Source organism: Miscanthus floridulus, chromosome 17 (assembly GCF_019320115.1).
Source record: "Miscanthus floridulus cultivar M001 chromosome 17, ASM1932011v1, whole genome shotgun sequence".
NCBI lineage: Eukaryota > Viridiplantae > Streptophyta > Magnoliopsida > Poales > Poaceae > Miscanthus > Miscanthus floridulus.
In genome coordinates, this window is record NC_089596.1 from 60,561,956 (window position 1) to 60,589,066 (window position 27,111).

At 41.7% G+C, this 27,111-nt stretch overlaps 2 protein-coding genes across 2 annotated transcripts; one reads left to right on the forward strand and one right to left on the reverse strand.

Moving 5' to 3' along the window:
* Nucleotides 1–504: 504 nt before the first annotated feature.
* LOC136517760 (caffeoylshikimate esterase-like) lies at nt 505–5,857 on the forward strand. Its single transcript, XM_066511403.1, has 8 exons — nt 505–907; nt 1,263–1,359; nt 1,729–1,761; nt 4,182–4,328; nt 4,665–4,795; nt 4,882–5,019; nt 5,140–5,238; nt 5,351–5,857. The coding sequence occupies exons 1-8, from the start codon at nt 887–889 to the stop codon at nt 5,762–5,764; spliced, it is 1,080 nt and encodes a 359-aa protein (XP_066367500.1). The 5' UTR covers nt 505–886; the 3' UTR covers nt 5,765–5,857.
* Nucleotides 5,858–5,982: 125 nt separating this feature from the next.
* On the reverse strand, nt 5,983–10,374 carry LOC136517759 (UDP-glucuronic acid decarboxylase 4-like). The gene is made up of 6 exons (XM_066511401.1): nt 9,430–10,374; nt 8,098–8,244; nt 7,137–7,216; nt 6,958–7,041; nt 6,783–6,857; nt 5,983–6,592 (listed from the first exon to the last, which is right to left on the reverse strand). The coding sequence occupies exons 1-6, from the start codon at nt 10,046–10,048 to the stop codon at nt 6,275–6,277; spliced, it is 1,323 nt and encodes a 440-aa protein (XP_066367498.1). The 5' UTR covers nt 10,049–10,374; the 3' UTR covers nt 5,983–6,274.
* Between the last annotated feature and the right edge of the window lie 16,737 nt (nt 10,375–27,111).

Consider the following 27,111-nt stretch of genomic DNA (forward strand, 5'->3'; position numbering starts at 1 on the left):
TCTTTGTTTTCACTCAATTCCAAAGATAGAAAGCCAAAATCTAAAAGCATGGCCGGAGGTGCTTCCAAAGTTATACTACCAGAAAGTAGTAGTTTTTGCAAAAGCAACTTCATGTTTCACTTGCTTAGTTGGCTTTCTATTTTTAAACAGCAAGAAACACTTTTTAAAAGCTCATCTTCCAAACCTTCTCCTCTCTCTCTCTCTCTTTGAAACTACCTTCTCCTTTTTTTAGGGAATTTCTCCTCTGTTAAGTTAGTTATATAGACCAGCCGCAAAAAGGTTTAGTTGCCATTCCGTTCTCGTCACAGCCATGATCTCCAGCTGAAGGTATTATTGTTAGTAGCACTAAAATAAGCGAAGATACTCGTCATCTGATCGATCTGTATAAACTGTTGGCTGCCTGCCGTTGAGCATCCCGAGAAGAAAGGCCGGGGAGGTCGTAGTCGTCGATATGATGCCGGCAGATGACGATTGAGCGGATCAGATCGGCAGACACCACCAACCCCCCGCCCGTCGTGAAACGGTGGCACCGTGGCAGGGCAGCGTGGTTGTTCCGTTCCGGCAACCGCAGGCCAGCGGCTGAATGAGGCCAGGCATCCCACAGCTGACATACAGCACGGAGGATCCCCATCCTGAGTCCTGTCTATACAGCCGGGCCGCGTTCATACGGCACGTGTTGCGCCTCCTCCACACGCTTGGCTTCGCTTCCCTTCTCCCACCGCTTCTTCGTCTTCCTCCTCCTTCCTCCTCCTCCTCTCTGCTAGCGATATCTGTAGCCGCGCATGCATGCGCTCTCTGTAACATTCCTCCCTGCGTATTGCTAGCTGATTCTTCTCCAAGCTGTGATTCTGAGGACGAGTCAAGGATTAGCTGATCATTCCAGAAGATGGACGTGGAGTACCATGAGGTGAGCAAAGCTGCCGCTAAAGTCTAATGTTCTTGATTTTCGCTGGATTGCGTCGATGATATGATGGCGTTTCATCGATCTAATAGGTTGCCTGTTGTTGACCTCAATCAATGAAAAAGAAAAGAAAAAAAAGAAACTGTTTAATTATAGCCTCGCTATCTCCTTGGTTGATTCATCGTCAATTACTTGCTTCAATCTGCGCGCGCTAGCTATATATCTTCAATTCCGGATAAAGTTTATTTTCTGTTCTTCATCTCTACGCTAGCTATTCGATTTCATTTGGATGGTCTTCTCTTCTCGGTTCACTAGCTATTTATTTCATTCTGATATGATGACGGGTGCCGCTGCCGCGCAGGAGTACGTGAGGAACCCGAGGGGCGTGCAGCTCTTCACCTGCGGCTGGTTGCCGGCGTCCTCCTCCCCGCCCAAAGCGCTCGTCTTCCTCTGCCATGGTACGTAGCAGGGCGCCTTGCCTGTTGCCTCCTCTACGCTTGATCAATTTCTCTACACACACGTTGAACGGACGCAAGCCATATGTAATTAATTAAGCTCCGTTCCGAACCCTGCTGGTTTGCATTGGTCAAGTTATCATCCATTAATCAAGGCAAGACGCATGCGTCCTCCTCGGTTAATAAGTTTCTTCTACCAAGTGCGCAACAAAGTTTTCCGCACTCTAGTGTAGTATAAGTATCATAGCATCATCAAAGCAAAAGAGTTTGAACATTTCTAGTAATTAAGAATGGTTTTATTTGTCATGGGTCAATGGATAGACATTGACCTTTTCTTGTTCCTGTGTGTGACTGTGTGTTGCTTCAATTCAGGCTACGGGATGGAGTGCAGCGACTTCATGAGAGGTACGCCCAGTTTTCATGCAGACCCGTGATCATGTCCGTCTCCTTCCCATTGCCTTTTCCTTTTCGGGCGCACACAACACAAATAAACCACACACATGACATGATCGGTAGAAAAGCGAAATCGATGTCTCAGTTCCACTAACTCTTGGTGTGTGATGTGTCTAGGACATGTAATAAGCATTTATTAACTTGCTTTTTCGCCGTGCGTCGTCACCATGACTCCACGTCCTACCTATATTATTAATCAGACTTCACGTTAATTATTTTGGTGGACGTACGTGCTCGATCTTCTAGATGCATACCTGCTAGTAGTTACTCCTCCGTTCGAATTTACAGGTTGTTTTTCTAAATATACAACTTTTATTATGTACTTAGTCAGGCACCAAAACCATTTGCCCTGACATGTCGGTAAAATTGTATTGTTCTTCTTCATGTGTTATCTACCCCATTATCTAAATATCTGTCGCCGCGATTTGCGTGTCAATAAGTTTGACTAGATTTATAGAAAATATTAGCCATATTTGTATCTTCAAATAATTTTTTTTATAAAATTAGATACAACGATCTATCTAGTGATATTAATTATGTACCATAAATATTAATATTTTTTTTACATATTAGATGGTAGCTTGGTCGACAGTCCACCGAGGGGTATACCCGCGATGGTAGCTTGTTTGGTAGAGGTACGCGTGATCAGGACAGAGACACAAGATTTATACAGGTTTAGGCCATCAAGATGACGTAAAACCATACGTCATGTGCTCTGTTGGTTTGTATTGATGAGATAACCCTAAGCTAAGCCCAGGATCTGTATCTGGATCTAGGTGACCATGGCGACTAGGGGACCCCTGCCCCTCCTTATATACTCTGGAGGGGTAGGGTTATAAGAAAAGTATCGTAGTCGGCTATACGGTGGGTATTTTATTTGGATTACAACATCTATAAGAGTCATAATAAATCATATCTTCTAGATGCCTTGCGATGCACACCGACCAGTGCCGTGCGCCACATGCCTTGATCTCGTGGGCTAGGCCGCACGATCATCTTCTCCGGTTGTCAAAGCCACAAGCTGCAAAGTGACAATTATCCAATAATAAGAAATATTTTTGGGCTCCAACCACAATTATTCCCTATACTAGCTTAATTGGAAAGCTTCCGGTGTTCTTTGTATCATTTGGCTCATAAAATTTCAATAAGTAAGGACTGGAATGTCTCATTTGGATTTATAATTGTTTCACACTTTTTGTATACCTACATCTCCATATTTGCCCAAATAAAGATAGATGACATAGATATCTGGAAACTATGGTCCTTTTTTCTTTAACGCAATGAAATTATGGTCCTACTTTGGCATCAAACTGTTCTGTTTTCTAGTTATTCTACAAACAGAAAATAGAAAGGGGATTGTATATTGATACTTATGTTTATTTTACAGTGCTAGTACAATTTAGTTTAGTTTTTAGGGCAATCCTTCAGAGAATTGTGCTGGATAAGGTACGCACATAACTGACCTGGTAATTGGGCCCTACTATGATCTGCCACAGTTTTCGACGCAAGTCACTTTCATGCTCAAAAGAAAGGCAAGGACAAATCTGACTAGTGAGCTACCATCCAACAGCATTTGCTGATCACTTCAAGAAACAGGCATCTCGTTTTAAAATGTTGACGACGTGGTCCTTTCTTTCTTTCATCATCTTTAATTTCTTACGTCAACTTCACAAATTTCAAACTCTAGAATTCATCTATCATTATCCTCACATTGCTGAGACTTTGTGCATCGTCTCTCCTGATTCCAGAAAAGATAGTTGTTTGTTGCGTGCGTTCAGTGACCAAAAGCTAGTGGGGTTTCATGTCTGTTTTGAATTAATATTGTAAGAAATCAAGTTACTTTCTTGATGTATGCCCATGGGTCATCAGGTGGTAACTGGTGGTTCCCCTGAAACATCGTCTTCCTCCGGTTCGCAATAGAACAGGTGCACAGAAGCAATGACACTTTCACACTAATCAGAGCTGAGACCGTACCTACTGTCCCCCTTCACTTGGCATCTAGTTTTGAGTCATCAGGCTTTATTGAACAGGGATTGTAGTTGCAAACTGCTAAAATTGTTTTCTACGCAAGTTACTTGTTAAAATTTTAGTAGTTTTATAGGCCTATTTATTCAAGGCATTGAACAGGGAGTCATCTAGTTTTAATAGTTTTCTACGCAAGTAACTTGTTAAAATTGTTTTGAGCCGTTCTGTTTCTTTCTCTGAAATCGTTCTTCGCGAACGTTCTTTCTCCGAAATCTGATCTATTGACTTTATCGATCACTGATGTTCATGAATCATGAACGCTGTTGTCTGCCTTGCTACTTTCACTTAAAAATTGTTGGGTGGCATGATGCCCTGTCTAATGGTGGGGGAACATGGTTTACTGGCAGCATGTGGGATCAAGTTGGCCACAGCAGGGTATGGTGTGTTTGGTATCGATTATGAAGGCCACGGCAAGTCCATGGGCGCCAGGTGCTACATCCAGAAGTTTGAAAACCTCGTGGCTGACTGCGACAGGTTCTTCAAGTCCATCTGTGGTAAAAATATATATATATTTCTAGAATTTTCAGTTATTTTCTTGAAAATTACTGCAGAAACTTTACAGAAGTTTATAGCATATTGACCGCCACAACTTTTGTCAGAACAGGCCAAAATTTTCACCACAAGTATATATACTAGTTTGAGAGTTTATAATGTTACGTTTGATTCTCTATATATCCTTTAAAAAAAACACAGCGTTTCATTGTATTATAGAGATGAGATTCTCTATATATCCTTAGATAATGGATGATAATTCAGTTTGGTATCTCAATTTTTGAAAGTCTACTAAACTTCATTTGAATAATATTGGCTAAAATGAACTCCTTTTGCAGATATGGAGGAATACAGAAACAAAAGCCGGTTTCTATATGGCGAGTCGATGGGTGGAGCCGTCGCTCTACTGCTGCACAGGAAGGATCCGGCCTTCTGGGACGGTGCAGTTCTTGTGGCGCCAATGTGCAAGGTGCTGTTTGAACTTTGATACTAAACTGCCATGAACAAGCTCTTGCTGCTTGGTTTCTGAAGCTTGAAATGTAAGCAACATTACAGATTTCAGAGAAAGTGAAACCGCACCCGGTGGTGGTCACCCTCCTGACTCAAGTGGAGGAGATCATCCCAAAGTGGAAGATCGTCCCCGCCAAAGACGTCATCGACTCCGCATTCAAGGACCCCGTCAAGCGAGAAAAGGTCAGCAGAACATGTGTGTTCTGAATTGCTATTTGTGGAACAACCATTTATAGGTGACCAGTAACATATCGGAAGTTCGAGACTGGTCCCTGAATTAACTTCTTGTGCAATCATGAACAGATCAGGAAGAACAAGCTCATCTACCAGGACAAGCCCCGGCTTAAGACAGCGCTGGAGCTGCTCAGGACCAGCATGGATGTGGAAGATAGCCTGTCAGAGGTATTCCATTCTAACCTCAGGGCTCAGGCTAATGCTTTAGCTAGCTGTTTCAGTCGACAGATGCAACAACTGCTGGTCGTCCTTCATTTTGTTTCTTGATATGTTTCCACAGGTGACGATGCCATTCTTCATCCTGCACGGTGAGGCCGACACGGTGACCGACCCCGAGGTCAGCCGCGCCCTCTACGAGCGCGCGGCCAGCACCGACAAGACCATCAAGCTCTACCCTGGGATGTGGCACGGCCTCACCGCCGGCGAGCCTGACGAGAACGTGGAGCTGGTGTTCTCTGACATTGTCTCGTGGCTCGACAAGCGCAGTCGCCACTGGGAACCCAATGAGCGGGTAAGGACTCCACCAGAGCCTGAGAACAAGCATCGCCAGGCGGCGCCCACGAAAATCACCCGCGTCACCAGCAGCAGTGGCGGCACCGAGAGTCCGGTGCCAGCACACGGTCAGCCTCAACGGCGCGGCAGCTGCCTCTGCGGACTAGGCGGTCGACCACACCAGCAACAGTGTAGGATGTAGTAGATGGAAAACATTTGCATTTTCCTTCTTCAGTTGTTGACTAAGAACTGTACATGACATAAGAAACAAGCCTGACGGTTAATGAAATAAGACATGTCATCTTGTTTCATCATCAGAACTGTATGTTTCTTTCTTTCTTTGTTCTAGTCTATTTTCTGAGAGCAGGGTAGGCATCCTCTGCGTCTCAACAAAGACATCAAAGCAGGCATACATAACACTTGCAGAAAACGTGATTTATACCATATATATGATGCTATGCTCTCAACAAAGAATTAGATCATCCGGGTTTATCTCCAACGGTTCAACTGAAATTTTTTGTATAGCTAAGGACTGAGAGAACTGAGAAAAAAATACAGGAAAAAGAATAGCAATACAGCATCAACCAAGGTATTTCAGTAACACATTCCCAACGAACTACGTGGCCATATAGCTTTTGTCAGTAAGGAGAGCACAACCCAAGCAGCTAGAAGCAGGCCACCAAAAATTTCCCAAGTCTCGTGCGCCTTCATCCTAACCTTGCTGGTTTCCAGTGGTGGCAGCAGTGTCTTGGTCGCCGAAGATGCGCTTGCGGAAGTCGTTGACCATGAGGGGAAGGCCCTCACGGAGGGGGATCTTCGGCTCCCACCCAAGGAGCTCCTTGGCACGGCTGATGTCGGGCTTGCGCTTGTGTGGGTCGTCCTGGGTGTTCTGACGGAACTCGATCTGTGCATTGGGGTCGATGGTGTCCTGGACAACCTTGGCAAGCTCAAGCATGGTGAACTCGCCAGGGTTACCCAGGTTGAATGGTCCTACATGATCGCCTTCCATCAGCTTCATCAGACCCTCAACCTGGAAGAAGACCCAAATCAGTACAATGAATGCAAAGAACAAAATTCCTTGTAATGAATACTTCAAGCATCCCACTTGCTAGCTAAGCCACTAAGCCACAGGAAAAAAAAAATCAAATCTGGTACTCTGGCATTGATGTTGTATCAAGTGTTTCTTTTTTTCAATTTATGTTGGGTACAGATAGACCTACCAGATCAGAAACATATTGGAAACTCCTGGTTTGCTTTCCATCACCATAAACAGTCAAGGGCTCCTTCCTCAGTGCCTGCAACCATAATCGCACGTAGTTAATTTCAGTGCTACAAGACCAATTGTCATTTCTTTTGGGTTCTGTAACTAGAATAAACAGTAGTGTGCATATTTACCTGAGCAACAAAGTTACTAACAACACGGCCATCGTCAATGCACATGCGAGGGCCGTATGTGTTGAAGATACGTGCGATCCTAACCTGAAAACAGCAAGAAATCACCAAGATGAATCTACTTCGTCGCAGATGAAATGGAATTCCATCCAACCAAACCGACATTTTGGATTGCAACTTACCTCAAGGTTGGCACCACGGTGGTAATCCATGGTCAACGTTTCAGCTGTACGCTTGCCCTCATCGTAACAGCTCCTGACACCTGTCAATCAGGGAATCGTACCCATCAGTAAAACTCGCAAAGAGCAGGCAAGAGCTTGCCTACTTTGTAAACAATCCAACGAGTATCCAACAGTCAACAAATACTACGTGAATAGCTCAACAAACTTCATTCATTATTTTAGGTGAAAAGGTTGGTGGGTGTTTGGTTAGGCATAATTGGTCAAGTAGAGTTGTGTTCCCCTCTTGCTTTATTAAAAAGGAATCCACAAAGTGGCCCTCTTGGAGCAAATTCCACCTACCAACATTGTCCCTTTCCACCAAAAAGAATCAAAGCATGCAAGATCCCACGAAGCTAGATTCCATAGCCAGCATCTCCAGAGAGTAAGATTCCAAATACCTTTCTGCATATTGTTTATATAAGACTTCTTTCATGCAACAGTAAGCTTCAAGTCTGGACCAGCAATATTTCTGAAAAGGGCTCATTCCTGCTTTCTACGGCTCGGGGTAAAAAAAAACACAGATTTGACAACTTAGAGCTTTCCTCTTTGCAACAGTTTGTCCAGCTTGCATTTCCCTCCTTCCCTCTCCTTTTCGTGGTTTTGCTCATCCCAAAATCATGTCACTAAAAGACTATGGCTGCAGGGTAACATATTTAGGATAACCCCTCAGTGGACTATGCTCTCTCGAAGGTCATACAAAAGCATGACAAAGAAAGAATTCGCATGAGAGATCATTTATTTGGTGGCTGACTGTTCCCTGCTAAAAGCAGGATCCAGCTAATTTTTTGCCATATGCATGACCCAACTAACAATTAGCTAACCTCATCATGATAGATCCAAGAAACATGAATGATCAATTGTCACTGCAAGAAATTAATTTCAAGAGATGAACAAAGAGAGTATAAACGAGAAGAGTTATTACCAATGGGATTGACATTGCCCCAGTAAGTCTCCACCTGCGGGTGCTGGAGGGGATCACCATAGACCTCACTGGTACTGGTGAGGAGGAACTTGGCGTTGATCCTCTTTGCCAATCCGAGCATGTTCAGAGTGCCAACCACATTGGTCTTGTGCTATCACAAAGGTTAAGGCTAACACAAAACATCTCAAGCAAGCAAAACAAGCAGGAACTAAAGCATAAGGAAATTACGTGAAGTGAACAGTAAGCAAAGTTGCTTAGAAAGTGTAAAGGGCAAAAGCCACTTGGACGTCAACTTTTGTGTTGTTGAAAATTGATGTGCGCCCTTTATGTCAGAACTGAAGGGCGGGCCTGGTGCCAGCGGTAGAGTCTTACCACCTGTGACCGTAAGGTCCCAGGTTCAAGTCGCGGTCTCCTCGCATTGCCCATGCGAGTATAAGGCTTGCCACTGACACCCTTCCCCAGACCCCGCACAGAGCGGGAGCTCTCTGCACGAGGTACGCCCTTTATGTCAGAACTAAGCAAAGTCCACAACTAACCAAGATCCAGGCACACCGTGCGCGTACTTTTTGCTTCCATTAACAGATCATGAAGCAAAGTAAAACGGTATGGAGTAATTGAGTTCAGATCACAGCTATAACTTCTGCTAGTACGTTTTTCCTATTTGAAACGCACGCGAAAATGCAGTCAGCATTCGGAAGCATAAAAAACAGTTTTTTTTTTTTTGAAAAACACAAATGATTTCGACAGAGAAATGATGTGGGATTTGAGATCTTCAGTTGCATCTCAAGAATCTGAGTTCAACTGAACATCTGACGCCAGATTTCATGGATAGATCGATGAAAAAAAAAGAGAAGAAATTTCTTTTTCGTTGAATGAAAAGGAGGGATTGCCCTTGACCTTGAGCAAAGGGCAGCGTAGCAGACAGAGATCTGAAACGGCCAAGCTCTGGCTCTGCTTCCCCTCAGCTGTGCAGAAAACTCCAAAAATCAGGGTGGAACGTGGCACAAATCCCGAGCTCCGGACAAAATTCTCCTTCCGTGCCATATTCCCATTTCAGGGACGGACACGGAATCTCAGGGAGCAGTGAATCGGTCCTCCTCCCCAGATGCATTGCGCGTAACCGATAAACCCGCAGCAAGGAACAAATTCCCCACCAAAAAGCAATAGAAACCAAGTCCATCCCTATAACAATATAAAATATTTTTGTTTGGCACCAAAAGAAGGAAGAAAAATAGACGCGATCGCGATCCAGGCATCAATCATGAATCATTCATGGAGGAAATGAAAGGAAAGGAACGCAACGGAACTGAAGGAATTCGTAGAGAAAGGATATGATTGTCTTGATGGGGTTGTATTTGTAGTGGACGGGGGACGCCGGGCAGGCGAGGTGGTAGATCTGGTCGACCTCGAGCAGGATGGGCTCGACGACGTCGTGGCGGATCATCTCGAAGTTTGGGTCGTTGAGGTGGTGCAGGATGTTGTCCTTGCGGCCGGTGAAGAAGTTGTCGACGACGATGACGCTGTCGCCGCGCTCGAGGAGGCGGTCCACCAGGTGGCTGCCGACGAAGCCGGCGCCGCCGGTGACGAGGACGCGGAGCGCCTTCCGCTTGAGGCCCAGCGGCACCTTGCCGCCGACGAAGTGGCGCGTGGCCACGTCGCGGTGGTGGGCGGGCTCGACGGAAAAGCGGGCGAGCGGGTTGTTGTTGTTGTTGTTCTTGGAGTAGGACGAGACGGCAGCGGCGCCGGTGGTTGAGGAGGAGGCGATGGAGATGACGGCGGCGGCGATGAGCATCCCGGCGAGCGCGAAGAGCGGGCGGTGCTCGGCGACAGCGTAGCGGGCCGCGCGGGGCAGCCACGCGAGCGGCTTGGACGGCTTCGGGGAGTATCCCCCGGCGCCGGCGCTGGCGGCCGTGGACGCCCCGCCGCCGCGGTAGGTGAGCTCGGACGCCATCTCCGTCGTGAATCTAGGGGCCGGCGGGAGGGCCCTCGGCGAGACTCCCAGCGAGGGACCTGGGCGCGATTCGGACAGGTCTGTCTCGCGGGGGTGGCAGCGGCAGCGGCTGGCGCGGAGAGGTATTTATGGGCGGGGGCGCGGTGGCTCGCCGGAGGAGGGATGCGGGGCCGGGGCCCTTGAATACGGGGCGGACGGCGGGGGATCGAGTCTTCGGGGGACGGTGGGGGGGTTTGCCTGGCGGTGCGTGTGATCTTGTGCGCGAGGGAGGCCGCCGGGACGGGTGTGCGAGTGCGACCCGGAGGAGGCCTGGACCGGGGCCGGGGGTAGGTGGCCAGGCCACTGCCCACTGGCTTCGTCGGCGGCTACCCTCCTCCTCGTTGGACCTGGACTGACGGTGGGGGCATATGCTATGCGGGCTGCCAGGTGGTTGGAACTGACGTGGTGTTTATGGTTAATTAAAAACTCACAAGTGCAAATGGAAACAATGGTGCTATAATACACGGTAAATGGAAAGAGGGTCTGGTGAGTGAAGATTTTGTTTTGGTCTGCGAGTGACCGGACGTACGCTTTGAATACGGATAACACTATTTATTATATTATATGATATATTTTTGAGAATTTTACACGATGCAAGACGCTCACAAAACGCATGACACTCACCACTATAAATACACGTACGCAATTCTACTCCTATGAATACATCCGAAGGACTGAGCCGACAGATCTTGAAAATTCACAAAATCACCACGGGCGCATCGCTGTCGACGAGGACGTCGTCTACCTATGAAAGCATAACGTCGTTAAATCCTAAAATAAATCTAGAAAAATGCAAACACCCGTGCCAAGTCGAGTACTTGAACCCGAGTGAGTAGGTTCCACCATAAGGAATCCAACCAACTGATCTATGATTGAATATGAACATTATCGGATACAAATACAAAATAAATGTTTTGAATTTGTATTCGTATTCAAATATATACTACTCCCTTCATCCCTCAATAATTATTGTTTTCGCTTCAGAAATAACTTTAAATAAATATATATATATAATAATTATTATTATGGTATAAAATTAATATCATTAGATAGATAGTTAAATCTATTTTCATAATAAATTTATTTGGAGATAAAATGTTGCACGCATTTTTTATAAATCTAGTTAAACTTACGGCACAGAAACAAAAAAACCACAGTTATTTAGGAACGGATGAAGTAGATTTTAACAAGAACATATATCTATTACTCCCTCCATTCTTATTTATAAGGCATGCACATATATAAAGAGTCAAACTTTAAAATCTTTAACCAATAATTTAGCTAACAATTTTAATTATTATACTATAAACTTGATATGGTTAGATTGGTAATTAAATATACTATCTGATTATCATAAATTTACAATCATAAATAATATAATATAAAATAAATAAATAAATGGTCAAAGTGTAATTTGAGAGACCATATCATGTCCAACTGCGCCTTATAAAAGAGAACGGAGGTACTAGCTTATAGATAGTTTTAGTAGAACAAAATTATTATGTATGTAGAGATTTAAAAATATGATTATATAACACTGTTTATATCAAAATTTGGAAAGAAGAACGTGGAAACTCGAAGCCTCCAGGATTGTGTCATCAAGGAATCGATTAGATGTGAATCGATATCAGTTGATTTAGATGCGATGTTAAAATCGGCTATTTTATAGATGACGTCAGCAGATGACATCAATGGGCTATGCTTGAATGGCATCAGAAAGATGTGTCGGACTCTACGAATAAGAAAAAATTAGGGTTCAAGTTATTGTCAAGTTAGGAAGTTTTCTTTTATTCCAAGAATTATAATAAATCGTATTTGAAGTGCACAAAAAATATGGTTTAAAAATAAATCCTAATAAGTGTGCCTTTAGAGTGTCAGCTAGATAATTTTTGGATTTTATGGTTCACGAGAGAGGAATTGAGATTGGTCAGAAAAGTATGAAAGTAATTGATGAGACAGTACCTCCAACTAATAAAACAGAATTATAATCTCTGTTTGATAAGATTAATTTTATCAGAAGGTTTATTTTAAATCTGTCAGAAAGAATTCTGTCATTTTCTCCTTTGTTGAAGTTAAAAAATAATCAAGAATTTAAATGGGGTGACGTACAACAAAAGACGTTTGAGGAAATAAAAGAATACATGAAGTATCCACCTGTGCTGGTTCCTCCTCGGTAAGGTAAACATTTTAAGTTGTATGTGTCGGCTGATAGCCAAACGATTGGATCAGCCTTAATGCAAGATTTTAAAGGAAAGGAACGAGTTATTTTCTATTTAAGTAGAAGACTTTTGGATCCAGAAATAAGATATTCTCCTATTGAAATGTTATGCTTATGCTTATATTTCTCCTGCACTAAACTGCAACATTATTTATTATCGTCTGAGTGTATAGTTGTGTCTAAAGCCGATATGATCAAACACATGTTGTCAATACCGATATTAAATGAGAGAATGGGAAAGTAGATTCTTGCATTATTAGAATTTGACTTGAGGTATGAATCAACTAAAGCAATCAAAGGACAAATAATAGTCGATTTTATTACTCAACACCATAAACCAAGCATCGGCTATGTGGAACCGATGCCTTGGATATTGTTCTTTGATGGATCATCATGCAAGCAAGGTGGTGATATTGGTATTGTTATTGTTTCGCCTCGGGAGGCAAGTTTTGAGTTTGTCTTTCAAACCAAACCAATGATCACCAATAATCAAGCAAAATATGAAGTTATTCTTAAGGAACTTCAACTTCTTCATAAAGTAAAGGCCGAGTCAATTGAAATATCTAGAGATTCACAGCTAGTTATTAATCAGTTGATCGGCCTATATGAATGTAAAGATGATATTCTGAAGGGATACTATGATGAATGTCGAAAGTTACTCGAGGAGTTTTCCCTTACTTCTCGTCAACATATTTCAAGAGCATAGAATCAAGAGGCCAATCGGTTAGCTTAGAATGTGTCAGGCTATCGAGTATTTCAAGAAATTTTAAGTAGTAAAACCTTGGCTAATGATTGGAGAGTTGAGATAGCCGATTACCTCAAGAATCCATCACAAAAGGTTACCAGAAAACTAATATATAAATCAACTAAATATGTCTTGTTAAATGATCAATTGTATTACAAAACAGTCGATGGAGTTTTGCTTCAATATTTAAGTCAAGAAGAAGCAAAAGTGTTGATGGGTGAAGTACATGAAGGAATATTCATAGGTTTGGATATTTCTGGCCAACAATATTAGAAGATTGCTTTGAATATTACAAGGGGTGTCAGGATTGTTAGCGTTTTAGTAATGTTCAGAAATCGCCTGCGTCAACTATGAATCCAATAATTAAGCTATGGCTATTTCGAGGCTGGGGAATTGATTTGATTGGCCAGATTTTTCCACCTTCAAGTAGGGGGCCCAAGTTTATATTGGTAGCAATAGATTAATTTATCAAGTGGGTTGAGGCGATTCCTTTAAAGTCAATAACTTCAAAAAATTTGGTTGATTTTATCAAGGAGCATATTGTTTATTACTTTGGGATTCCTCAAACCATTACTGCTGACCCAGGAACAATGTTTACATCAGAAGAGTTCAGAGATTTTGCTGTCAGTATGGGGATTAAATTATTAATTTTTTCTCCTTATTATGCTCAAGCTAATGGCCAGGCAGAGGCATCCAATCAAATTTTGATTAAGTTGATTAAGAAAAAAATTGAAGAGCGACCAAGAAAGTGGTACTTGACACTTAACGAAGCATTGTGGGCATATAGGATGGATTGCCTTGGATCGATTAAATCATCACCTTATGAGTTAGTATATGGGCATAATGCAGTTCTTCCTTGGAAGATTCAGACTAGATAAAGACATGTTACATTGCAAAATGATTTGATAGCCGAAGTCCATAAAAACCTTATGATGGATGATTTGGAGGACTTAAATTGTCATCGGCTGCACGCTCTTGAAAATATCGAGGCCAATAAATTAAGAGTTGCAAGGCATTATAATAAAAAGGTCAAGAACAAATAGTTTTATGAAGGAGAGTTAGTTTAGAAATTAAAATTACCGATTGGATCTAAAGACAACAGGTTTGGCAAATGGTCGCCTAATTGGGAAGGTTCTTATTGGATAAAATATTATGCGCCTGATAATGCTTATATCTTAGAAACACTAGAAGGGGAAGAGGAGTTTGATAGAGCAATCAATAGAAAATTTCTAAAGAAGTATTATCCTAATGTTTGGATTAATGCTTGATAGCCGATTTGTTTAGTCATCGGCTCTAATAGCCGGTACCAGGAGGGTATCGCCTTTAGTTCAGAAATTAACCTAAAGGGGTAAAAGCTGATATAATATGTATCGCCTATAGAGCAAAAACACACACAAGGACAATCATAATATTATGGCAGATGAATTCATAAGGAAAAGGCAAAAACTTTATTCATTCATCGTCTGCTCCTAGTACAGACTAGTCGAACACCTTGTTCACAACATCCTAGGCTGGCGTGATGTCCACAATGGCCATCGCGGCGTCGTCGAAGTCCTCGATCAGCTCCTCATGCATGTTGGGATCATCGACCATTAGGAAGCCTGGCTCTATGGTATGGAGATCGTGCCCGATCTGGACTTGCGCTGCGACCAGAGCCACCGCCGCGCCATGATGAAAGCCATGGAGGGCGATCTCCTGGGCGCGCGTCGGGATGTCATGCAGGCGATTGATGAGCAAGGGACCCTAGGCATTGATGGCCGCCATAGCCACGTTCACCGCTAGTTAGAGATTTTCCAACCGTGTCGTCAGGGCTGGTAATCACAAAAGCGAAAGATTATCAAGATAAGGGCGGTAAAGATGATAATGAGGGTTTTCTTGGAACTAGGCTTACAGCCAACATGGCATCGGACTCGACCAACCTTGCCTGAGCGACGTTGGCTTCTTCCTCTGCTGCAAGGAGGGCAGCCTAGGAGGTCTCGAGGCTGATTTCAAGCTGATCGTTTTCTCGAGTTACCTCGAAATAACAGTCCTTAGCAGCCCTCCACTCCTAGAGGAAGCATCAGGCATCATCACCGGTGTACAAGTCGGAGGAGTCTAGTGTGGGGACGGCAGTAGGTGCAGCATTGGAAGGCTCGCTGACCCTAGGGGAAAGAGGATGGAGTTTGTTATTCAAGACAAATCTATGGGCAAGTTAGAAGATGATTCATTGTCTTAAGCAGAAGGTGTTTGATCTTATCTCATGCGGCGGAGGCACTGGCTCATTAGCAGATCCTCCTATGGGGCCTCCTCAGCCGCGCGCTTGTTGCGGTTATCTTCTCTGTCTATGGGTGTCGGTTTGGATCTTGAGAGGAGAAGAAGAAGAAACTGCTACAGGGTTCTTGGAGATGAGAAGACATAGGAGAATGAGAACAGTTGTAGGTGTAGATGTGTTCGAGGCCAAGGCCCTTTGCTGATATTTATAGCCACAAAGGCGAGACAGTAGATATCTTAGAACGTGTGAAAACAACCCCAATTAATGGAAGGGGAAGCGCCGCTTCGCTAATAACGAGGGGAACACGGCGTTGATGACTGAGAAGGAATTTGAAGAGTTTTTGCAATAAGGGCTATTTTCAGATTCAGTTAAGTCAGAGTAATGTCAAAATCGAGAATCGACTAATTTAAATTGGCTATTCTAGCTGAACCAAGAAGTATAGTAGACCAACAGGAAGAGTACAGTTATCATTAGGTTTACACAGAATATATACTATAGATGCTAGAACATAAATTACAAGTTAAGGGCATCTTGAATTGCTTTTAATGCCTTCAGCTGAATAGCATCAACTTCTGCAATTTGTTGTTTATCCTCTTTAGGTGATCTAGGAATGCTCTCAAGACTGCTGCGAATAGCTTTGCCTTCTTTAACCCTAGTCAACATCTCTTATTTCATCTGTTTGATGGCATTGGGGATCTGAGTCAAGTTAGACTTATGATGATCAATGGTGGCTTTCACACTTTCCTTAATGGCTAAGAAGATTCTTCTCATTAGATCTACATCCTGGACCAAATCGACTATGTTCCTCTCAAGCATTGGCAGCATGTCTTTTAGCTAATTTTTGGTCTCATCTGATAAGATTTCTTGAGAAGAAATGGCTAATGAGCTTATCTCGCTTTCATCTATATATTCCTCAAACTTAAAAGAATAGCTCAAAGTTGGAGAGTTAAGTGCCTATATGTGAACAAAAGGAGTCTTATTAGAAAAAGCAAATGAGTTGACAATGAGATGGATGGTGAGAGGGAGACAATACCTTTTCTAAAAGAGACCCTGGCTGAGGAGAAGGAACAACCGATGATGTGTCAACATCCTTTTCAACATCGGTTGAATTGGCTCTGGGTTTTCGATGCTAGTGTCTGCAGGCATCAAAGAAGATTTTTAGTTTATAATTGCTATGGAAGGATAAAATGAGTATATGAATTTCTTACCATCGATTGTTTGCTGAGCTAGAGAATCAACAGTTTGAGTATCAGTGTCAATGGGGTCCTCTTCAACTAGTGAGTTGTCAGATCTTTGCTCTTGTGCAGACATTTTCCTAGGAGGTGTCTGATAAAAGAAAAGGATCAGAGAAGAGTGAGGACTGCATAAGATTGAAGGCTTGAGGAGATACCTTGGTAGCATAGGTGGTGAAGTAGAAAGGTTCTTATCTTCTGTCATTTGGGATCTGTCAGAGACATTAGTTGCTTCAATTGCAATCAACTCTTTAGGAGGATTAGCCGATGAGAGATTAGCAGATGCTGATTTAAGTGCCTAGGATAATAGTTTGGCACCCAAAGCAAATTGAGATGCAATAGTCAATGGCTGCAAGAAAGGAATTGAATTAGAGGTTGAATATCATCTTAAGAGGGAAGATAAGTTAATTTACCTGAGCAACTGATGATTTTGTTCTGCAAAGTCTCTTCCTAGTGGTGGTTTTCTGAGTTATACCTTTGCTTGCCTTGCATTTTAAAGACTGATATGTGAGTATTGATGGGGTAGCTGGGGTTTTCATCAACTTTTTTAGAGTTGGTGCATTTGATCCCATTCTTGAGGCTGGACATGGTGGGTAATATTCTATGGGATGCCCTTTCCTGTTCACACTTGGCGGATCAAATTCAGTATCCTGCAAAAAAAATGTTAGATGAATTGACAAGAAAACTTGATAATCCTTCTAAAAGGAATGGTGAGTTACCTCACTATTAGAAGCAAAATCGTCGTCCAAGGCCAAATAGTTAGGATGAATTGAGTTGCAGAAGAGGTGAGAGTGCCATTCTTGCCACTAGGAGTCAAATAGGTTTGAGGAGAAGGTGGCTCCTGTCCATTAATGCAGACAAAGAGAAGGAAGATCTGACCCTAATTGAAAGACTCTAGAAGCTTCCATTATTTCACTAATACCTTCTCTTAGCTTCAGAGTATTTCTAAAGAATAGCTGAGGAGGTAGTTGACCAAGGCTGAATTGATGGGCCACAAAAGAGGGGTTATAGAATTCATAAGCTAGGAGATTATCTGGGAGAAAAGCACCAGTAGCTATTTTGCCACGACCATGGCAAAATTCAGCTGGTAGTACGCAGGGTTTGATAATGCAACTGAAACTTGCAGCAGCTGTTTAATCCAAACTACCTGATTCAAATCGGAATTTGACTGATAGAACTAGCTCATTATCTTCATCTTCATCATAAGACAGCCAAGTCAAGATGTTTGCATCAAACCCTCTGTAAAATTTCTTGAAAAGGTGGCCTACATCAACAGCAATTGTTATGGTTGATGTAGCTTCACCATAATTCATACACCATCGAGTTCTTCCTTCTTTTCCTTTATAATCTTTAGCAAAGTTGGAAGAAGGGAAGCTCAGATTCCTGAGATTGGTTCTTACAATCTTATGCATGTATAGATTCAGCCATAATTGTATCAACCACCAAGGTCCACTGATGGTATGCACTGGTTCATTTTTCAACAATTGGGCAGCTACTTAGTGTATTAGATGATAAGCAGATCCCAATAGATATTTTCCAAGGGGGATTTCATTACCGGCTGCTAAACGCTCTGCCATGTATTTGTGATTATAAGTTGGTCCACAAGATAACCCATAAAATATGAATTTTTCTAGCCACATGTTCAAGAAAGCTACATGTTCTCTATCATCAACAGTTGATCCATCCCTAATATGATTCAAAATATAACTGGCCCATCCTATGCAGTCTGATATTTTGGCTAATTTCTTGGACCCATCACTTAAGAAGTCATAGTGTTGCATTGATCATGCTATTCTAAGGCCGGTCAACATGTAAATATCGGTTAAAATAATGGTCATTGGACCGTGACCAAAAACAAAATCATTCAAAGTGTTGGACCAAATGTAAGATGCAGAGATCAGAAGTGAATTATTTTTCTTCATTCCAGATAGTGAGAGTGTCAAGCATTGGTTTAAATCAGAAACTTCCCAATCTCCAGCTTTCTTTTCTAATACCCTGTGGAACCAATCTCTCCACCCCTTAGGCATTTTGGGCCAGTTTCTAAAATGAGTTTTGGTGTTCTAGGAAGATAAATCTATTACAGATTGTTTAAAGGGAATTCGGTTGGTTTCTTGGTTGATAAAATCAGATAGATCAGAATATCCCATAGGTCTAAGATTATAGGCATTTGGAACAACAGCTGATGGAATCATAATTTCGTTTCTCATTTCCTAATAACCAGATGGGATGAATTTGAGGAGAAAGGAAAATACAGAGTAAATGATAATACTTAAAAGACAGAAATCTGAAGGCATACCTTAAGAACATGGTCGATGGTTGCCATTGCAGCCGAAATAGATCTGAATCTGAGAAAGGTTGTCGAAAGGTAGTTTGAACAACAGTTTGGCAGAGTAGAAGATCTGCTATGATTAAAGCTTTGGTGGTGGTAGCTTTGACTGTTGAAGCCTGCTCAAGAGAAACGGGGAAAGTAAGCTGGCCGAGCAAGTTGGAAATGAAACTGTTGGGTATTATATAGAATTTGGCCCAAGAAATCAAGAGTCGCGCGTATACTTTGGAATGAGCAGTTGCAACATGGTGAGCAGATAAATAGAAATTTTAGAATAAAATCATTTTATCCTAAAATTGGGGGCATGTGTTTACACCAGAATTTGGAAAGAAGAACGCGGGAACTCATAGCCTCTAGGATTGTGTTATTAAGGAATCGATTAGATGTGAATTGGTATCAGCTGATTTAGATGCGATGTCAGAATTGGCTATTTTATAGATGATGTCAGCAGACGGCATCAATGGGCTATGCTTGAATGGCGTCAAGAAAATGTGTTGGACTCTACGAATAAGAAAAAATAGGGTCCAAGTTATTGTTAAGTTAGGAAGTTTTCTTTTATTCCAAAAATTATAATAAGTCGTATTGGAGTAGGATTCATATTTAGGTTTTGGGTATAAATATTAGACCCTAGTTATTGTACAAAGACATGAACATTCAATCAATGCAATCTTTTCGGCTTTCACCATCGCATTAGGAGTAGGAGTACTGTAGATCTCGGTGAGTTCTTTAGCAAACAGGGCTGCATCGACTGATCGACCTCTAGCTTGCTTATGAGTACTGTCATGATTTGTATTGTGCTTGTAAAGCTGTATCAGCTGATTGATCTTTTATGAGCTATAATATAAGTTAGTTATCGATCCATATCATTGTTTGTAAGGCTACATCAACTGATTGATCTCTTATGAATCATTATATAGATCAAAATTATCGATCTTGTGTTAAATAACTTGTTGTTTAATACAATATCACCTGTTATTGAATCTGCTAAGATTAGTAAGATTTTTCTTGCTATTTTTGGTTGATTCACCAGTTATCGATCTTGTTATAATTAATGTTGTATCAATTATATCAAATCACCCGGTTGAGATAGAGATAGATCGGCATCATATCATCTTAATTGGTTGTCCTTTGATCTGGTCATGCTTTAAATCTTATAATTGATGACTTATTTCCGCTAGATCGGCTGTTTTATCTCTATTCCAATCAAACATAGTATGCATCCAAAGACATGTTTCAATCTTGAATAAACTCACGAGTTAATGAGATATAATCTAATAATGCATCGATCCGATCAAACCTTACTGGTAAGACATTAGATTAAAAATTATTGATTAGTAGTTTTGTTCATGATCAAGATATATACTCTGTTTGTTTGCTATGACCGCATCGGCTATTTTAGCCGATTGCCTATACTCTCACGCATATAGCATGTTTTCATGAATCTGTCAACATATAGATGGTTTTATAGATTCTTTGGTTTTAGTTTGTTATCATTATCATAATTGCATCGATTCGATCGAACCTCACTGTTGATGATAATAGATTAGATTCAAACTGTTTGTAGAGTCACCTATATTAGACAGCCGATTTGTTTGCATGTTATACTCTTTTCATCAAACTTATAGGCTCGACGCTCTATACTGATCATGTTCCATTTAGTCGATGATGTTTTCTTATATCACTTCTTTGCTGGTTACCAATTCTATAATCAATGATTGTATTAATCAACTATTGAGTAGTATATATTAGAATCTTAAGGAAGGATCTTCTAAATTTTGTATTTAGGTGTGTTGTACTTGTTTTTGTTATGATTAATCAGTCACCGTACATATGCTATGATCCATGGGCATCGGTTATTTTGATTTACGTCATCATCATTTAACATTAGCCGATCATCCTTAATCTAAAGATCTTTGTTTCATGAATACGCTGGATATCAACTATTTAGTCAATACCCTTATTAAAGGGGCTACTTAGCCGCATATTTAGAACTATCTGGAGCAACACCAACATGTTCCACCTTAAATTACTGATAAGATTTCTTCTCCTTGTTAATTGCAGGTCAAATTGACTAGCACGTCGTTGGGTTTTTAGAATCGGCCGGTTCTATGTTGAAGCCAAGCAGATCTCTGGTCTTGTCTCGTTCAGATCTTTCGACTTGCTGTGTGTTGATCACATCATCATATTTTTGTGTCAACAAACACATTAGATAATGACAACTCATAATATAACATTTGTATATATATAGTAGATATTTCAATAATTATATAAATATATCAAAAATCAATAAAGCTATAAGTAAAATTTATCAGTAAATAGTTTAAAATATATAAGCATGATTTCATCAGTATATAAATGACTAAATTATTTGAAATAATATGATTAGCCATAGTCATTAAAATTAACCTTTATATATCATTAGTAATACTACAATTAATATAATGCCATTAGCCATAGAGATAAGTTTTAAATAGTTTAAATGATGCATATTATTTTGTTATATCAAAATTATATCATTTATATTACTAGTTAGTCATATATATACATTTTAGATGGCTTTATCGGGTACATTGTCATTCACGGATACGAGTAGCGTTGGATATTTCATATTTTTTGAATACCAATCTAGAATTGACAGAGAAAACCACAAAATAATGAATTTGATTACATCTGTTTAGCATTGTACTAGAACCAAATACTTATATGGATATTTATATTAATGTTAAAATGCATATGAATACCCAATCATTCGGATTTTTTAACATCCGGGATCCATCTCTATTATACTCTAGCGGTATTGAAGAAGTATAAGAGACACAACACATGAGATGAACAACTCCAAGGGAACTTTGAAAATCATTCGTGTTGACTTTCTATTCTCTCTGTTTTAGAAACTTGATGTTCTAGGATTCAAAAAGTATCTCACAAAACTTAATGTTTAGCACTTGGACAATAGATTTGACCATATCACCTTGAGATTACAGTTTGCATGCCCACATGCATTCTTTTTAATGAGGGATTTCTTCCTTAATTAGCATGATTCGCCTTCAATAAATAGGGGTACATAGGCAATTTCAGTGATCACTAATCTGTCCTAAAAATGCTAGAACATCATTTTTTTATTGGATAGGAGTACATTGTTAGAGTCAACCACCGTCCAATATATGGCTAGAACTTGGGCTGCTCCCAAGTCTGAAGCCATTAAGACAATGGTAAGGCATCTATATACAGTGGGGCTGTTTGGTTGCTAGTCACACTTTGCCATACTTCATCTTAGGCAAGTTTGACCAAATTGGTAAGTGTTTCATTGCTGACTAACCTTAGGCAAGATTCTTTTGGGCTCCACATGTCGTAGAGTGCCAAAATGTGGCAAGATTCCCTTAGTCATGGCAAAGTGTGGCTTCCAATTTCCTAACCACACTTTTTGTGGCTTGCCACACTTGCCTAAGGTTAGTTGTGGTAGATTATGTCTTGGAATCAAACAACCCTAGCCTCCTTTGAGCCTAAGATGGGTGACATGAATATAAGTCATGCTGCTATTTCCTCAATCAATGGACAATAAGGGTGGATCCAATCAAGTTGAAGAAATTATTCCCCATCAGAAAAGCTAGGTTTAAAGGTTCTTCCCAACTCTCACTTCATCCCTCTACACATCGTCTCCGCATCTGGACCACCTCTTGCCCTGTTCCGGCACCACCATGTGTTGACGGAGCCTCATGGAGGCAAACATGATAACTTGCCTTCCTCTCCCTCATTCCATGTTTTGTCACTATATATGGTATTATTTGCATCTTGTTCCTCTATGAAAAGCTTTTTTGCAAAGCTACCCATGGAGAGGGAAAAGGCTAACATCATATTGTTGGTGCCTGCTATATTTGACATTGAAATATTGTTAGCTCTCCCTTGTTTCATCTCCACAGTCAGCCACTGCCACCGCATTTGGTCTGCCTCCTATCCCATTGTTAGTATTTATAAACTTGTCACTTATTTTAATAGCCACCTATTAATTACCTACATCTCCTAACATTACTTTACTAGGTTGTCATCCCTAGTGATGGTGCTAGAGATGCTTGTTGGTGCTGCCTAGCATCACTACTAGAATGATACTATGTAGTTCTTTATCATCTTATCTAACTAGAAAGATTATATAGATATGAAGGAGAAAGGATCTACAAGCGCACAGATAACATACTATTGTAGCACTTCACCCGAGAGTATTCCAGGTATTGTTATTTATATTTTTACCACAAGGAAGGTCTAGCATGGACATGTATTGATAACTTATACTATTGATGGAGAAGTAAACCATAACCAATGTTCTACTCATAACAGGGGTAAGTCATAGGATAATATATATATATAATAAGTATTGATCAATGATAATGATAAATCACTCAAAATACTCCTTTCTATGGCAATAGCATGGTCAGGTAGAATATTAGAGAAATAATTCCTAAGTCATCCTTAATTATAAGTCAAAGCATAATTGATTAGTGCAATTACACCTAGTAATCATGGCTAAGATCATCTTCATATCTACACATAAGGGATATTACTAGGGAAGAGTAAGAACATAGCTTATGTTCCTTCGTAATAAGATCCTACGTGCTACCTACATCGGGGAGTGGACTACAAAGGACCCAACGGGAGTGTCATGTTCACGATCTACCACATGACCTAGAATATCAGGTGTATTCGTAGGTAAACAACGTATAAGCACCACGCTTACACAATGTCGACCACCCACCCATGGTACCTTAGAGTGAGCGCTATACGAACTTATGCATGAATATGATGATAATACAACTATACTAAGCATATAATCAAAGTAGACAATGAACATTATAATGAAGAGCATGAATAATATGAATACTAATATTGTCATAACAATTGTAGCAAGCACATAAAAATAGTGGAGATATAAAAGAGAGAGGGGGTACAAAGAGTATACCGAACCACGCTCTTGACATGATCGGGAATCCAAGCAAAGCCTGCTTGCCTCCCTCTAGACCTAGCGTAACTAGCTATGCCCTAGAATATGGTGGAGCTCTAAGGATGATTAGAGTCTCTGTCTTCTCAAATGACTTGATGACTTCTGATGCCTAGGGGGAGGTAGGGGTCGAACGTGAGCCCTTGGATCAAACCAACTTAAGCAATGGCCTAGATGTATCCTCAAAGGCGGTGAGAAACTGACATAGCGACGAGGCTAACAGGTGGGGCCCATAGGGACTAGGCGGCCCCACCTATCAGGGGGTGGCCCTTCGCTTCGGTGACATGGCTTTTGGAGTGTTGTAGAGTCTTCCCATGTAGGTACCACAGCGGAACTCCATATTTTCCTTTGATGATTAGGTCCTTCTTGGTAGTTTTCTGATTAAATCATGTTGGAAACATAGATTCACGAAAACTTGTGGAATTTATTAGTTTAAACCCCCTAAATCTTCATTGGTGATTATATTTATGCCCTTATGCATGTTTAATTGATAGTTTATAATGGTTGTTAACTACCGTCAACACCCATCCCCAACACCTTCGTGTCTGGTCTAGGCCATGCAGCGCTTCCTACCCCATCCCTAGTACTCGTGCGTTCGGCCATGCACGTGCGGTGCCTCCAACCCCATCCTAGCGCCTCCAGCCTGCGCATGATGCCTCTTGTCCATCCCAAGTATTGTTGTCTTCTTGATCTTCTCCATGTTGTCTCTAGCGATGTTATTAGTCTCTTCCCTACGTGAGTGCGCAATCTCTAATGTGTCACTGCCACTCGAGTGGAGCTCGGACCTACCATGCCTCTAGAGTTCAAGAGTCACTATCAGTGATGTGGACCCAGCGTACCTCACCACGCATAGAAGAGCCCATTCCAAATAAGGTGTGCTAAGGACATTGGATATGAGGCCCAACTAAGATGGGATACAACATCAAACTTGGTGGACAAGAAACTAGTTGAATGGAGCTTGTGAAAGCCCTAGTTTGGTTTTGGCTAATTGATGAAACCTAGGTACTAACCTTTGTCATGAGTATCACGTGAGCAAGGTTGGTACATACCAAGTGATGGAGCATGGTAATGATGTCCATGGAGGTGGAGATGGACATGAGATGATGGTGATCAAGCTCCAACTTGGAAAAGAAGAAAGAGAAAAACAAAAACCAAGTGTTGAACAAGGCAAAGGTATCAAATAGATTTTTGTTTTGGCACTCAAGACACTATAGAGGGTGTGAGTGTATTTAGGATCAATAGACATATTTTTAAGAGGGGGAAACCTTGGCTAAGCGGTTATCGAGTGCCACTAGGTAAAAAGATTCTTGCATATGCATTAGGACCTAGTGTGCTAACAATTGACCCTTGAAAAAATGTTAACACATGTGCACATAGGCTATACACTTCTGGTTAGCAACTTAGAAGCAAGGGTGAAGTGTTTGAGGTGATAGAAAAAGAAAAGAAGGGTGAAGTGTTTGAGGAGATAGAAAAAGAAAAGGAGGAGAAACCCTATGACCGGACCCTGGCTATGCCAGGACCGGACCTTGATAGGGTGAGTTCGGTCTGGACTCTATGCTATGGCCGAGAGGGCTTAGTTGCTACCGGACCTGACGTCTAGGAATGACCAGACCCGATGCTCTAGGTCTGGCTATGCACTGCTCAGGAGGAGTGGACACATGGCACATAGGTGATGACTGGACCTGGTGGCTGAGTCCGGTCATGGGGCGTCGGACTTGGTCTAAGGGATCTAGAACATCTTAGTGTAAAATTCGTCGCAACCAGACTCTAGGGTTTCAATTTGACCAGACCTGATGGAGGGTGAGTCCAGTCATACTAACTTAGGCACACAGGTGAGGGTTGAGGACCGGACCCTGAGGGGAGTTCATTCATAAAATTGCACTCTAGATGCTCTCTGTTATCGATCGAACTCACACACGCAATAGCGACCAGACCCTACCCGTAGAGTCTGGTCCAGAGCTGACTATTTTAGTGCGTGTGAGGTGACCATTGAAGATTGGCGATCGATGTTTGAAGGCAAGACATGTGGACGGCTAAGGGTGATCGAACCCTATCGACTGGACCCTACTCAGAGTCCGGTCGGTGAGTCCGGTCACACCTGCGAGTGCCCAACGGCTATTTGAGCCAAGGGGCTCTATAAATAGAAGGGGCACGGCTTGGGCTCACTTTCTTGCACATTTTCATCGGTGATACATCCTTGTGAGCTAAATCAAACACCTCCCACTCATCTCCATCATTAATTCATCATCATAGTGAGATTGGGAGTGATTCCTAGTGTATTTGCTTGAGTGATTGAATCTAGTGGCACTTGGAAATCATTGTGGCTGTGGTTTTCTTGTTACTCTTGGTGGTTGCCACCACCTAGATGGCTTGGAGCAGCTTGAGGAGGTTGGCATAAGTTGATGATTGTTCGTGACCATCTCTAAGTGGATTTGTGAGGGGTTCTTGGGCTTATTCCCCGGTAGAGCACCGAAAGCACCTCTAGTGGATTGCTCGTGACATTGAGCACCTAAAAGGAACTAATGGCTAGAGGGGGATGAATAGCCTATACAAATTTCTATAACACTTAACAAGATGGTTAGACAATTATGAAGTGAAGTGAGTGTTGCACTAGCCTACTCAAAATGCAAGCCTCCTATCCACAATTCTAGTCACTATGATCTCTAATCCACACAAGAGGCTATGTCACTATCACTAAGTTAGTGAGCTCTCAAAGACTAACTAAAGAGCCTCACTAACCACTAGACCCGATAAGCTCTCAAAACAAATTACACTAAAGAGCTTAGCTTACACACTAGAAATGTAAATACAAGAGTGAGGTAGTGAGATTATACCGACATGGTAAGCGATGATCAATCAATCAATCACAATGAATACCAAGAAATCCTTAGGACAAGATGACACAAGATTTTTCACTGAGGTTCACTTGCTTGCCGGAAGCTAGTCCCCGTTGTGGTGATACACTCACTTGGAGGTTCACGTGTTAATTGGCATCACACGCCAAACCCACAACTGGGTGGAGCACAACCAACACAAGATAAGGATCACACAAGCCACAAGCAATACACTAGAGAACATTTTGGCTCTCCACTAGGGAAAGGTCAAGAACCCCTCACAATCACCATGATTAGAGCTAGAGACAAGCACCTTCCTCCGCTCGACGATCCTTGCTACACCAAGCCATCTAGGTGGTGGCAATCACCAAGAGAAACAAGCGAAACCCATAGTGAAACACAATCACCAAGTGCCTCTAGATGCAATC

Excerpts from the sequence above, each read along its gene's own strand:
- LOC136517760 (XM_066511403.1), top strand. The coding sequence starts at position 887 with ATGGACGTGGAGTACCATGAG. Across the intron at positions 1,762-4,181 it reads GTGCAGCGACTTCATGAGAG|CATGTGGGATCAAGTTGGCC; the intron begins GTACGCCCAGTT and ends GTTTACTGGCAG. Across the intron at positions 4,329-4,664 it reads GTTCTTCAAGTCCATCTGTG|ATATGGAGGAATACAGAAAC; the intron begins GTAAAAATATAT and ends CTCCTTTTGCAG.
- LOC136517759 (XM_066511401.1), bottom strand. The coding sequence starts at position 10,048 with ATGGCGTCCGAGCTCACCTACCGCGGCGGCGGGGCGTCCACGGCCGCC. Across the intron at positions 7,042-7,136 it reads ACCGTGGTGCCAACCTTGAG|GTTAGGATCGCACGTATCTT; the intron begins GTAAGTTGCAAT and ends TGCTGTTTTCAG. Across the intron at positions 6,593-6,782 it reads TCCAATATGTTTCTGATCTG|GTTGAGGGTCTGATGAAGCT; the intron begins GTAGGTCTATCT and ends GTCTTCTTCCAG.